We start from the raw sequence: 15,331 nt of genomic DNA, 5'->3' as shown, positions 1-15,331 counted from the left end.
AAGTTTTCTTGAAGGCGTACCACAATGTCCATATAGTTAACTGTCTTTCATTTTGTATTTGTCTGTACAGGACTTTGATTATTTCACCGTTGATTTGGAGAAAGGAGCCAAAGGTTTTGGGTTTAGTATTCGAGGAGGAAGGGAGTACAAAATGGATTTGTATGTGTTGAGGTTAGCAGAAGATGGACCAGCAATAAGAAATGGAAGGATGAGGGTGAGTAAAATGATTGGGACATTTTTTTCAACATTTACAGATATGTTTGGTGTTGGGGTCAAAGAGAAATCTCTTTTTTCACCTCTGGTCAGATTTTAAAGAAATAATGCCAAATATCTCTTATAAATAAACTAATTCCATAGGAGTTCAAGAAATTAGTTGATACATAGTAGATTCCTGATACATTAGTAGATCCCTGTAGTTTCTTTACAAATAAATGTATTACTTCTGACTGATAATACCTTTTACTGTGTTATAAATTTTTGTCATTATTGTTTTCATTCTTATCTAAGCAACTTTAAAATCTCAGACAAAGTTTTGACGTTTTTTAGATATTAATAGCATAATTAACATTTGGGTCTCTAATCACAAAAGCAAAGTGATCAGTATATGGCATGTATTAGATAACTATGAAACCGAAGACCTCATCTGTGTTATTTTACTAATTTAAGCAAGTCACCTTTGTAGTGTTTGCTAAATTTGTTTATTGATCTTAATCTTGCCTGTAGGGTTCATGATTATAAAAAAAGCAAACACACAGTCTATATAAAAAAATAACCTAATCAAAAATAGAGACATTTAATCTTTCCAGTTGTGATAAAATATAAACTCATCCGGGCCTGCTGATACTTTGCAGAGCTGTGAGTATACAAAAAGTAGAAAGAAAGAACATAGGCAAGACTACCAAGAGTCAACATTAAAAGTTGTTTATGTATCTAATTAGTGCAGTCATGTTCAACCAATATTTAATTTCAAAGATGGGCATTGAAAATTGTGTTCTGTACAGTGGTAAGAACAGATTTTACAAATGTCATGGTTGTTACACTTATTCTGTTTCACAGTCTAAACAATCTGATCAAAATTGATATCTCACTGGAAAAGCACTGTCTGTGTATAGCTAAGGAGTCTGTTGTGCTTCAAATGACTCTTAAGTTGGCCACTTGGTAGAATTGCAGAATTCATTTAGTCCTCAGTTGTATCATGGAGTGCAAGCCCCTGGCACTGGCACTGGTGGCAGAAGCAGTCCCTGTGTCAGGAATGCCAGTGGGGCAGTCAGGCAGGCAACTGGTAATTGAGATATACTCCCACTGCATTTTTCTCTGTGTGTGTGAAATATAGGTGATTTCATGCTGCAGCTAGAACTTTAGCTTAAGAATATCTTATTGGTCTTCATTCTTTCCTTTATTTTAGTATTATCATTGTCAGTTGCTCTTAATGAGAAGCCATAAGTAAGCTGTAAATTAGTACATCTATCATTAGTAGCTATAACATGATTAAAGATTGAGAAAAAGCTGTGCTTTTAATAAGCTTTGGAATCACATATTTGGAAACATACGGCTAAGAATACAGGAAAAAATAAAAGACCTTTGAAGAGGGTTCATTTCAAATAATAACCTGTATTAGGTAGAAAATGAACATTGAAATCTGCAGATCATTTGAACAAACCAGTACTAAGGAATAAAGTTAGACTATTCACTTGTGAATAGCCAAAATATAGAAAGTATTTAACATGAATATGAGTTGTTTTTATTCAATTTCATTTAGAAAAGTTCTGTATGCTTTAATGAATACTGCTAATGGTTTCTAAAATAACTTGGTTTAAAGCTTTTTCATTGTAGTGGCCATAACGTATAGCCAAATGTTATTCTGACCAGACACCTGTAATTGGGTTTTTTCTCCCTTTTAAAAACATCATTTTTTGGAACCAGTTCTAACATGCATCCTTGTCACTGAATCTTCTTTTTTATTCTCCTGCCACACAGACATTTTAACCTGACAAATGGGTTTGGAACATGAAAGATTCTTATATTCAGTGACCTGTGACTGATGGACAGCAGAAGCTCAACAAGCAGTTTCAAAACAAAAATAGAAAAAATAGAAACAAAAAAATTGTCGAAAGAAATATATTACATAGAAAGGTGGGCAAAGGAAGCAGAGTTCTGTACCCACATCTTTCCTAAGTTTGCATCAGCTGTTAACAATGCAGGTTCATTCACACTTCTTGGCTGGTTGTTGCATCTCTCTATCTCTCTGTTTCACAGGTGCACGTCTACAGCAAAAGATGCAAAAATCAGGGCAGTGCTACTTGCCTTAGGTACCAGTGTTGTTAAAGACATGATTCTCTATCCTAGGCTTTCAGCACTGAGGATAGCAAACCATGCTTTTTGGTAGGATCCTATTGGAACACTTTTCAGATAGGAGTCATTCTGATGACCTACTTGTCTCCATTATTGCTTTGCTTTCTGTTTCCTCCTGCTTGAACACTCGCCTTTAATTTAAGCTTTACAGAGAAACATTGAAGCAGATAGCACAAGGTGCAGATCATGCTTATAGAAAGAAATAATGCACATAACTCCAGCCCTACTCCCACTCACAAAACCAAGAAATTAAAAATAAAGCCATATAAGTTGTTGCAAAAAATAGATCACAGAATAAAACATGCTATCTGTAGGGCACTTAGATGTAATAAGCAAACATATTCCACAAATATCATTTTGTTTTCGATCTACATATAGCCAGCAAAAGCCCTGATAGAGACTCATTCATATTGATAAAAAGCTCCCTGTTTTACAGAAATAAATAAAATAATTACCTTTAAGTAATAGAGCTGAAACTATACTAGTGGTTTTATAAAATTTTATAATTGCAGAAATTAAATCTCAAACTGAAAACAGCTTTGGGTAGGGAAATCAAAGTCTTTATGTTTACTCTATTAGTGGGCACTGCAAAACCACAGTGATGAAATAAGTCCCAACAGCTGTATTGCAGTTGGACATGTGTTAAAATAATCAGTCCACCACCACACATTCTAAAGATTCTAAGGTCTAAATACATGTAAAAGCATTAGGCATTACAGATGCAGAGTATATTAAAGTAAAAGCCATGATTATAAGAAAATAGATGTAAATAAAGAACTGGAATGGAGCTATCTCTTGTAAAAGAAAAAACAAGTAGATCCATTACTGAGGAAGGTAAGTATGGAAGGAGTACAATAATAACAAAGAGAAATTGAACAAGAAAGCAATGATAAAACAAGATTAAGAAAGTGACATCAAAATCAGGACATCCTTATGAAACTTTCAGTTTGATCTTCAGGCTTTTATGAACTTCAGTGAGACTTGTGAGCAGACAGAGAACAGACTCATAGAACAAGCCCATGAAGTGATGATCTTCTACTGCCCCTGCCAAAACTGTCTGGATTTGTAAATATTGATGTAAGAAGGAAAAAGATTTGATGAAGTTCATTACCGTATCACAATTTCCAATCATAATTGATTTATTATTCTGGTCTCCCCACTAGGGATGGCATGGTAGGCACGTTGTGTTTTTATTGGAAACAAATTCACCAAGGAACACCCCATTTTAGGATTACAGGATCTAAAATAATCTTTAATTGCATTTCATGACAAATGAAGCTTTCCACTTAGATTTTCTGCAGAATTGTTCTGGGAACTGGAAAGGTAGAAGAGCAGTGAGTTGATATCATACAGAATTCATCTGTTTTTCAATCCTATTGCTCTTCTACTCAGGGATCCCTTTCTCCAGCCTAGGAGGACACTGCATTAAGTCATGAGATTCAACAAATTATTCCCTTAAAAGCAAGTTTAAACTGTCATGATCTTGTTACACTTCGTCATGGCACCTTTACATTCACTGAGACTTCTATTTGAGCCCACAGACTCTGCAGAAAGCCCAAGCATATATCTTAGTTTAACTTGGATTAATCTATCACTAGACATGGGAAGGAAATGCCTAGAGATCTACAGGAAACTGATTCTTCTCATGCATCCTCTGCCCACGTGGTTGTTAAATTATTCTCAACCAGTGTTGGACACCCACAGCCATAAGTGCAGCTTTGTATAAAATCATATGTCAGGTCATACACCACAACTGTGGCAAGATTTTACTGCAATTTATGGATAAGATATATGGCAGCTCCTCACAGGAGACTACTGTAAGGGAAAATCACATCACTGCACTGGAATTAAATACTGACAGTGTACAGATATATAAAATGTATCTAATGTATGTAAATACTGACTTAATTCTGGCAGCTGGGCAAAGAGCAAGCTACAATGGTGAATTCTGAAAAACCTATCTGTCTGTGCTCCATAAGACAAGGATGTATTAAAATAACCAAGAAGAAAGTTCATAGAACTATTAGTGGCTTTGTTATCAATTCCTAGACTGGCAGACATCTCACCACATCAGGATTCAATTTCTCAAGCATTCCTAACATCAGGGAAAACCACTGAAACTAGTTGGTGATGGCAACATTAAGAATAAAGCTGCAAGGCCCAGTCTCAGAATAGGGCAAGAACATGGCACACACACTGTCAGTGACAGTCATATTGAGTTGAATCTGTCACCAAAGACAAGGGACATAACGCAGACAATGTGGAGCATAGTCCCCACAGCCTTTGAAGATTCAGACACTGGAAACAGTTTTACAGGTCTATTTAGATAAGGCTCATGCTAACTTATATTTTATGCTTGCCTCATGCTGAGGACAATGGTTGGCAGAGCTCTGCTTGCAGATCTCTATCCCTTCCTGTTTTAGAAGAAAGGGATAAGTTCCTTACTGCTCTCAGGGGGATTGTTAAACATGGTCATAGTGTTTGCTAGACATGAGATATGATCAACAGATCTCTTACTGCCTTGAATGATATCTCCAGCAGCCAGCATGTTTATTGAAACCAGTGTCAAACAAAGAGCCTGTGGCTGAGGGCTGAAAAGGTACAGAATAACATGAAATTCTTGAAGAATGAGGGTGAAATGTGCTTTTTTATAGACAGTGTACATCTGTGTCATTTTGTCACTTTGTGAGCTGCATCCTTTTTTTCACATCTTCCACAAAAGCCATCCATCTCATCTCTGACATCTCTAGCTTCATTGTCTTGTCAACTCATTTTTCTCAGTTCTCATGTACCATTTAGCCCTATCTCCAGCTTCCTCATATCTCCTTATGCTACATTATTTTTCTCATTTTCTTGCATATTTTTCTTATATTTTGTCAGGACAGACATCTGAAATCCAGGCACAGCAGAATTCTATATCTTTCATGCTCTGCAGCTCTGCTTTGACTCCTCAGTCTTTTTTCCTGTTCGTTGCATTTCTGTAGTTTGCATTCCTCTTTTTGTTTCAGTCATACACAGCTGGAGATAAAACCAGGCACAATGGACAGGAGGCTCCTATAGTGTCAATTATGAGCTTCTGTGTTGTTGCATGAGAGTCTGTATGGCCTTGCTTGGTTGTTCCACCTTGCTGAGTGAGCAGTGCAGGGATGCTCATACCAGTAACCAGTCTACACTGTGGTCAGGTTCATGGCATTCTGCAAACCAGCATAGTTTGAGTATTTAATAATTTCCCATAATAATAAAGTTCACACTAACCTTATTTGTGGTTATTCAGAAACCTTCATCTACCCATACCAAGAATTATTCCTAGCAAAAAGGGAGAGTTGGGCATTCAAGAGCCAAGAGTCAAAAATGGCAGGCAGAAGGAAGGAGTCTGTCTCATTTGCAAGGAAACAGAACTAGAGTTTCAAATCATGGAGTATATAAATATTATTTTTAAAACTGCTGTCAAAACCCGTGTATGAGCATTCAGCAACATTCAAAACTGACATTTTCCTCTTTGTATGTGTCCTAAATCATATTTTCAAAAGAGTTACAGAGCTCCTGTCAAGCTCATAATCTGATATTAAAGCCCTCTCTTGAGCCATGGGAGAAATAACTTTAAATCTCCTCTGAAAAGAATGGAATCCAGGATTCTGAGCAGTAGGGTGGCCTGTAATAGCTGGCTATTGCTAACTGTGTCTCATAGAGTCACAGTCTTATGTTTCCAATAAGACTCGTCAGGCTTCTCACAGGAGCAGGTGGTATGTAGCCATCTGGGCTCTCTAAATGCTGTACAACCGTGGAGTTTAACAAGGTAACATAAACCTGTCTCCCTGGAATATGACATTTCCAAACATCTCAAGGCAGGGCACCATGGAATCACTTAAGTTGTTCTGGGTTCAGTGAATAGAAAGTCAGAGATTAGTTAATTAGGACCATACAGTGTTTGGAACGTCTTTTATGCAATGCAAACCAGAGTCTCTCTCTTGTTTCATCATTATGTTTTTTCCATTTCACCTTTCTTTATTGCTACTATTGCACACACTTAGCTTGGTGTTCATCTAGATCAGTCATCTGTTTCCACCAAATAAGGAATCATTCCCTTTCTGAGGCTTGGAGCTAATACAGCTTCCATAGACACTTTTTTTTAAGGCCATATTGACATGTGCAAAATATCCTTATTCTTTTTTAAAATTATTTTTCAGTTGCTGTTGTCTTGTATCTCAGAGATGACAAAATCCAACAGAAATGCCTGGACCACCACATACCATTTTCTTGGATTCCTATTGCACAACCAAATTTTCTACCAGAAACCACATGCAATTCCTGTAGTTTCTTCCATAGGAACCTTCTAACATTTGTGATTCTGGTCTCCATGCATTATTGCTGTATTTCTTCTGTCCAGAACAAAGTCTTAGCAGGGTTATCTTGGCTGTTTGCAGTCCTGTTGCTAAAGGAATACAGAAAATGGGTAAACGTGAAAAAGCACTGATCATCAACAGGACAGATTGTTTTCTGTCAGTGACCATCAAATCAAATCAAATCAAATCAAATCTTAAAAGGAAAAATGAAAAATTTCTTACTGTACAGTAAATTGGAACCCCTTGAAAGCACTTTGCCATGCAGACCCCACAATCTGCACTCCTCACTTGTGTAGAGCCTCTCCAAGATTTCTTGTTAATGAAGAGCAGAGCAGCTATTTGGGATGCTCCATCAGTGATTAGCCCCACATGAAAGGATGATTTCCTACAGTCTGCAGTGGAAAACACCTAAGGTTGCAATCAGTAAGTACAGTTAGCAAGAAGTAGCTCAGCTCAGCTTGAGGGTGATTAGAGCAAAAAGCATTAAAAATAGAGAGAAACAGTTGTCACACAGTAGAGAGTAGGTGACAGATACAGGTATTTCTTTATCCAATCAAGAAAACTGCAGCAAGAAAATAGGAAAAATGCAGGAATGCTTGATCAGTCATGAGTTTTTACAAACATTTAAGGCAATCCCAGTATCCAAAAATGAATTAAGGACTTACCAGTTCAATTTTTAATTTCTGATATAGCATACTTTGGAATCCCATTTTAGATTGAAAAGATAGCACAAGACTGACATACTGCTGAGTGACTCATAAAAATCCTCATGTTCTCCAGGTCCTAAAAAGCAGTAAAGTCTTATGTTCAGAATATTGGAGGAAAGTGGATATTGCTGCTGGGAAGGCTCTTTGCAAGTTTACTCTAATCACAGCAAACACAAAGGAAGGAGGAGCAGTGGTCAGTCCTAAGAGGCAGAAAGGTCTGCTCCACGTGCTGTGCTGGCACAGTAGGGATTCAGCTGCTGAACCCTTGGCATGAGTGAGGGCTTGAGAAGGCTTTCAGAAACCCCATTGAAAAGTCACTAATATTTGAAATAATCCCACATATCAGGGGCAGAAGTACACTCCAGGAGCATACAGTGCTCCACCAGCAGCAGCTTGTTTTGTGCACACATCTGGAAGACAAATGCCCACAGAGTGATTCATGCCAGTTAAGTAGCCCATCTTTTCTACATAAGTAGCACTTACTCTTAAAACCTGCAGCATACCTGGCTTACTTTATGCAGTAATATAAATCTTACCTTCATAATAAGCATTCAGTGAATGTCAATGCTGTCATTGCAATGGAACAAAAAGACAAAGATATTCTTAGTCCCATCTATTTATTCTGTGATTTGTGATCCATCTGAACAGGAAGATGTTAGCTATGCCTTCCCACCGAATTGCATGTCCCTTTGGGGTAATCTAACTCACACTCCAATTCCCTACTACATACATCACTGTCCAACCTCACTTGTAGTGAGGCTAGGTGTGATTGATCTGAACTCAGAGAATTCAACTGGGATACTCAAGCATATGAGCTGGATGCCAGCCTGTGGCAAGAGGAGCTCAATGCTGGGTTAGTGTAATTGGCAGAACTCAAGGAAGAATATATTGACATGCAGACATAAAGCTGATCAACATTCTACTGTCTGCACAACAAAGAAATGCAAACTGAGGCCCTCAGGGATCTTGAATATATTTTGACAGTATAAAAGCTTAATAAATCAAGAGCGAATTAACTGTAGGTGAACTATTATTCAACATTTCTCAAAAAATCTGTGTGTGCTTTTTAGAATTTGTTTGCAGAAAGGTAAGGAGAAGGAGTATTCCTCTCACACAATTAACTAACATCCTTCTTGCAAAAATGTATCCAGTGTGGCACATTCAAAGCATCCTTCTAACTCTATGCCTAGTAGCAAAATCTTTCAAGCCAGCTGTGAAAAAAGAAACAAGTTAATAATCTTGATAAAAATAGTGGAGTACTAAATATTAAGACTAAAATACTTAGCTGGCAGGCAGGCATCGTATTTAAATCTGGAGTTTATGGAACATTTATGGAGGTTTTCAGGTCCAAAAAGTTAATTAATCTTAACTTTAAAACTAAGAATCAAATGTTAGAAAAAAAATTAGCACAACACATGATGTTGCTCTAAAACACTTTGTCCAGCAACAGGAGAGACATAAGCATCGACTTTTCTTCATTTTTTCCCAAATCTCCCAAGTGGAAACTGGGAGAGGTCATCTCTGAAGGTAAAAATACAGATATGAGGCCATTGCTATGGCCCACCAGCCTGATATCCCCATTCCAACAAGGACAAGTAAAGGCTGCTTAGAAAAGGAATGTAGGAAAAGTCTGAAATTATTCTTAACTGCATATAACATCCAAGACCCTGGCAGTCATAAGTTTATAGATTTTTCTCTTCTAGGATTCAGTGTTAGGACAAATTTTAACCATTTTATTTGAATGTACTCATGCTTTTGACATTCCAAATATAATGTGTCAATGGATGCCAAGTCTAAGTGCCTTCATTGATTGGAAAAAACCTACTTTTTTTGGTTTGTATTTACAATATAACAAACTTACTTCATCATTCTCCATATCATTATTTATTCTGTTGATCTATATCATATCCACTTTTTTCCCCTGAACCTTACCAGTCTATTTCATCGTGCATTAAAAGGGAGCTGCTCTTTACCCCTGACCAACCTCATTGGCCTCCTCCAAACCATTTCTCAATGTATCACATTCATTTGGAGGTGAAAGCACCAGAACATTTTGCAGTGCTCAGGATATTGGTGCTCCTAAATGACACAGTGATGGCTTCTCCTTCATTCTCCACTTTCCCCTAACAGTTGGTATTTCCCCCTAACAGTTATCTCTACATCACAGGTATATCCCCTTAACAGTTTGGGGTTTTGGCTGTGCTGGCATTTTCAGCTTAGTGAGTTAAGCACAAGAGCTGTGGGATCTGTCTTTTCAGGGGTGATGGCTGATTTAGAGTGATGGAGTAGGTAGTTTTCCACATGTACTATACTTGCTGTTTAGCACTCAGCACCACTGGATTTCACATGCTGCTTTAGCACACAGGATTGTCCCATCTGTTTTTAGAACTTTTAAGTTGAGATATAACAATACTGCATGGTAATGTGCTGTCTGCAAATCCTATCACTTCTTCCTCACATCATTTGCAAGTATGCTGAGCAGAATAATCACTGTGGTAAAGTCTTTTGATTGTGAAAATTGACCACTTATTTAAAGCATTTTTTTCCTAGAATTTAATCTCCTGCCTAGAAGACCCTATTCTTTTTCATCCCCCAGCAGAGCCTCTATTGAAGACTTTACTATTAAAAGCTTTCTGAAAATGTCAGTATACTAACCAGATCACATTAATCTATATAGTCATTGAGAGCTCCAGTGACCTGCAATAGCTCTGTGAGGAATGGCTTCCCTCTACAATAGCCCCACTGACCCTTTCCCACTATATCATCATTATCCATGTGCCAGCTAAGCCTCACCATCCTTACTGCTTCCTTCTATCTGCTCAATTGAACATGAGACTTGCTTGGTTACTTTCCAAGACCATTCTTAAAGACTGGTGTCACACTTGCCGCTTCCCATTCTTTTGAAATCCAGCAATTTACTTATTTAAGCAGTAGATTATATCCTATAGCTGCTAGCTGAACAGCTTCATATCCAAATTCCTTTAGAACTGAGGGTAAAAGTCATCTGCTTCTGGTGATTTCTTAGTATCCATTTCATAAGTCTGTTATAAAATCTTTGCTACTGACCCTGCTGTTAGAGTCAGTTCCTCACTCAACCCTGCAGTGAGCAGACCCTCTGCAGGAGTTTTGCTGCCCTCCTCTTCTGTGAACATTGATGTAAAGAATTAATCTGTTTTCTGCAGGCTTTTCTATCTCGTGCCCAAACTGTCTTTTGAGATCTGACAGATACCGTGCCTCTGATATGATTGAAAATACCTTAAATCTTACCTTTCAGCATTTTTCCTCCTCAAAATCTTTTTGTGGTTTCATGTTTATCTTGTCGGAGTTTATGTTCTTTTCTCTTTTGCTGCATGGATGCAACTTTGGATTAAGGAATCTCCATGCTCAAGTTTCTCTATAGGATCTGTAGAATCAGCTTGTCAGATCTTGAATTTGCTTTGCTTTTACCTGATTAGAGCTGCCTGAGACCATCAAGAAGATATCAGAAAATTTTCTTCTTCCTTTTCATAGTCTCTGTTGGTTCCCATCTCTGATTGCAATGGTGAAGTACATGTTATTAATATTGCATTATGCTACAATGAGTTATCCCACCTCTGTTTTCAAAAAGTAATAGTGTATCAAATACAGTAGGACAATGCATTTTATTTTTCTTTGACAGCTTTATTTCACATATCCATGGATTATTTTGCAGCAATGTTGTGAAAGGCATCAAGTATACTGTCGTACTAGAAATCCACTTTGCTGTCTTTTCAGCTCTCATGACTGAGAACTCCATTTTTCCCTCCTTCACTCCCCATTCTTTGCAGACAGTCAGGCATGCACATTTTCCTCTTCCCAAGCTCTCTTTCTCAAATCTCGAACACCACTATTGTTTCTCTCTCTCTCTCAGGAAAAGGTGGAAAAGGGAAAAGAAAAAAGCTGTATCTCCTGCTGAGAAGTGGTGTGAAGGCTTTTCTTGCTCTGCACCATGTCCTGTGTCCCCTCTTTCCCCTTCTTTTGGGCAGGAGTCAAGACTGTCTCCCTGTGGGAACAAAGGGCCCAGCATTTCCAGGGGTGAGAAGCTGCAGCTGCTTAAATAGCTGATTTGCCACAGAAAGAAATACTTTTTCACTCCAAACCTTTATGTGGTTGGTTCAAAAGTAGCACAAGACATGTTATTGCAATTCTCCCCAAGAGAAATACCATGTCTCCTGCTGAGACAGCCAAGCTCACCTACCTAAAATGCACTGGAGGGAGTCCAAGATTACCAAAACCCCATAGCTTTGCTCAGGCTCTGTATTACACCTGGGATTTGCAGGCAATACAGATTCTCTGCTGTGAGGAAATTTGCACAGCACATATCCAGCCTGTGCCTAACTCCAGGCTATTATACTGGGGCTTGACAGTACTTGGAAATTCACCAAAATAGATAACTCCAGAGTTGCCTTTTGGTCTCCAAGTACAGACAATTTTTCATCCTTTTGGACCAATTGACAATAACAGCCACAACAAATAACATGTCAAAGTGTTTCAGTTATAAAAATAGAATGCCCATATAAAAATAATTAAACGTGATTGGTCTCTTTCCTGAGGTTTAATTATAAAATGCATTAAGAAAATGTCAGATAGCAATGCCCTCCACACAAATCATTTGAGGCTGCTTTTATCATTAGATTTAACATAGACTGAAAATGTGCATACACAATTAATTTAATTTCATGCAACTGGGAACCATACACCTGCTTAGAGACTATTCCTTATGTGCCAACGGAGGCAGCATACACAAGGCTCTCATCCATAGTTTAAAAGCACATTCAAGCAAGGAAAAAAACCTCTTTACTACATTAAAGCTATATGTGTTTTCCTTCTAGTTCATCCTGTTTCTGAAACTCTGTGTGTATGGTCATCTTTTTTAACAAGACCAATAATAATTGCTTTAAAATATGGCAAAAACAGAGGCTCTGTAGATAAACCCACATGTACTTGAGGCACTTTATTCTAATGATTTGGAGAAGCTTTACAATTTTCTTTCTAATTAACCTATCAATAGTGATGTCACTTAAACATTCCTTAGGAATATTATCTTCTCATTATTGCCAGAAAACATGTTGCCCAATTTTATAGCTCAGTTGTTCTTACACATGGATGAAGCATCTGAATTAACTTGAACTGAAACAGATTTTTTAAAGAAACAATTTCCATACACACAAACTAATTTCATAATTACATTTTAATCATTAATATTCAAATATCAAAACATTAAGAGGGTGAAGCATTTAGTGTTTACTTTGTACTTGCACATTGTAAGAATACAATAGAGGACCATTCTGCTTACCAAGTGGCATTGGGTAAGGAGGAGAACCAGTGGGGTTTGTGTAGGTATTTATCCCAAATAGCATGGAAATTCAGCAGTGGTCATATTCTTCAGGAAGAAGGAAACACAATGCAAAATCAATGTGTATAAAATTTCCAGATTCATAGCTGCAAAGAGCATGTTTCTTCAGAATAAATCCAGCTCAGGCAGCAGCCAGGCAAGATTCCCAGGCTGTCTTGCCAACGTGCTTCACCCTTAAGCTGCTGAGAACATCTGGAGGACATAGAGGTAGATCACTCCTGCTTTGTAGTCTTTGCTGAAGACTGCCAGGAAGGATTAAAAACAAGAGCTGATCCCAGTTTGGGGAATATCCTGCATTCAGGGCTTGCCTGTTGGGACTGGGGCAGGGTACATCCGTCTGTTTCATGTGTTTAAAGAAACATGAAGAAGAAAAACAGGTTTACTGCCTGATGAGAATGTGGAGATGGCTGAAATATTCAGTGTTTTCTTTGTATCAGTGTTCATTGAGATGTTCAGAAGAAGCACAAACAAAGAGAAATTAGTATAAATCAGAATAAGGAGAAAACTGGTTAAAGCATACTTAGATACAAGCTTGCAGAATTTTCTGATGTTCATGTATGCTCAATGACTAAGGTAAGTAAATTTATAGACTATTAGTAATTATGTCTAAGAATTCATGGAGGACAAGAAAGTTAAACTAGAGAAAGCAAAACATATACCGTGTTTTTAAAGTCAAATAAAGATAATTTCCTTTAACTTTTGCAATCAGAAATAATCTGTGACAAGTTATCAAAAAGTTGAGAAAGTTCATTGACATGAATTGCGGAAAGCACATCTTGTCACACCAGTTTAATTATCCTTTCTTATGTCATTCTTATTTCTGTGTGGAAAAAGGGGGAGGAGAATGTACAATCTTCCTTTCATCTTTCAACACTACTTTCTATGAAATTCACATAAAAGGTTCAGGAAAAAGGCTCTAGGTGGAATCTCTTTTAATGTAGTTACTGACAATAATTCCTCTCAAAGGCTGCTCTGAATGATTTGCTCCTTAGTAGTAATTAAAAGTGTGGTTCTGAGGCATCTGGGATGAAACCAACTCAGTTCAATATTCCATTAATAAATGGAGACCTACTGATAAATAGTAAAATAAAATTTGCTGATACCAGTATGTCACTATTCTTAGGGAGTTTAAAAAGACTTTGAGAAACAGACTTTTAAAATAAAGATTTTGGACTAAAGCAGTCAATCTGATAAAATTCACTGAGGTGCACAGTGCTCAGTTTAGGGCAGAGAAATCAAATGCACAATGTAAAATGTGAGATAACTGCTTAGAATCCAAACTGACCATGGGTTGCAAATCTGATGTGTTACAAAAAGACAAAAAATTCATTCTGTGAACATTATTAGTAAATGTAGAAAGAATGTTATCATTTTGATCTCTTCTACCTACCCCCCACCTTCATAATATCTCCAGATTGGACACTGTGAGCAGACATGGAAGCATCCAGAAGAGAAATGTAGAGAAATGCTGTGTTATATAAACTGCAGGAATCAACTTTTGATCCTAAAAAGAGAAATGAAGATCCCATGTAACAGACATTGATTTTATGCTTGCAATTACCTCTGGCCTCACCTTGGTGTATCTTCAATATGTGGGTATATCTAAGATCCTCTTAAAAAAATCACTAGATTTAGAAAAGACAGAAATAGCTCCACAAATCTAAAAATTGATTCCATAATAGAAAAGTTGAGGGAGAAATCATATTTGAATGGCTGGACAAAGAGAAAACATACAGCAGGGTTACCTCCCATATCAGCCATAAGAAAATCTACATCATAGAGAGAAAAGAAGGGAAGGTTATCAACTGCAGGAAGAAAACAAGATCTGTACCTTACTGACACATGGGGAGCCACTCCTCAGACAAGGTTTTCTCTTTTGTATGAATTTCCAGATATGAGTGTAAAGTCTAATTGAAGCTATTCTCGAAGTAAGAGTGTTGACAACTTTTCCTTGATGTTTTCTCATCTAATCAGAGCTAGGCTTGTGCTGCAAAGGCAGTATAATTCAGCTGTACATCAGTCAGCCACAGGACACAAAAGCAAGGAACACAATTAACCCACTGCTCCTGCAACTATTCATTATACCTCTGGTCCCACCCTTTCTGATGTAGATTTCAGAGCACCTAATTTTTGCCAACTTGTTTCTCTCCCCTCCTTCAGTCACATAACCAAGATGCTGGCTTTTATTTTTTTTTTAAGCTTTCTCAAGTTATTTGCACAGAACATTTTATAAGAAAAGGAAATATCAAATCAACTACAATATTTTATAATGAAAGAAAATACCAAATGAGCTACATGCTGCCTACAGAGAAAAAAATTTTGAATTCAGAGAAATAAGAAAAGGTTACATTAATACAAGATAGTTCCTGCATAGTGACCAGTAAAAACAAAAGGAAGGCAAACAGCAAGGAAAAAATGTGACATTAACTTAACCTTTTTACATATTAAACTGTATTAAAATATTTCTGTCCTTCTGCTCTGGAGTGCAGAGGATTTTCTTTGAAGGACTGTACATTCTCTATGCAGCTTGCAGTACTAATTTTAAAAGCTATTCA

At 37.3% G+C, this 15,331-nt stretch overlaps 1 protein-coding gene across 12 annotated transcripts in view; it reads left to right on the top strand.

Annotated features, from left to right (window-relative positions):
- MAGI2 (membrane associated guanylate kinase, WW and PDZ domain containing 2) overlaps positions 1–15,331 on the top strand; it is a 703,759-nt gene that overhangs the window by 663,361 nt on the left and 25,067 nt on the right. For all 12 annotated transcript variants that reach the window (XM_088165869.1, XM_088165868.1, XM_088165870.1 and 9 more), the window contains one exon: positions 71–214. In XM_088165869.1, coding sequence (XP_088021995.1) covers positions 71–214 — 144 coding nt within the window. The remainder of the gene's footprint in view (positions 1–70; positions 215–15,331) is intronic.

This window comes from Sturnus vulgaris, chromosome 5 (assembly GCF_052056855.1).
Source record: "Sturnus vulgaris isolate bStuVul1 chromosome 5, bStuVul1.hap1, whole genome shotgun sequence".
In the NCBI taxonomy this organism is placed as follows: Eukaryota; Metazoa; Chordata; class Aves; order Passeriformes; family Sturnidae; genus Sturnus; species Sturnus vulgaris.
The sequence above is the reverse complement of the archived record's forward strand: the minus strand, read 5'-3'. Positions and strand labels throughout refer to the sequence as shown.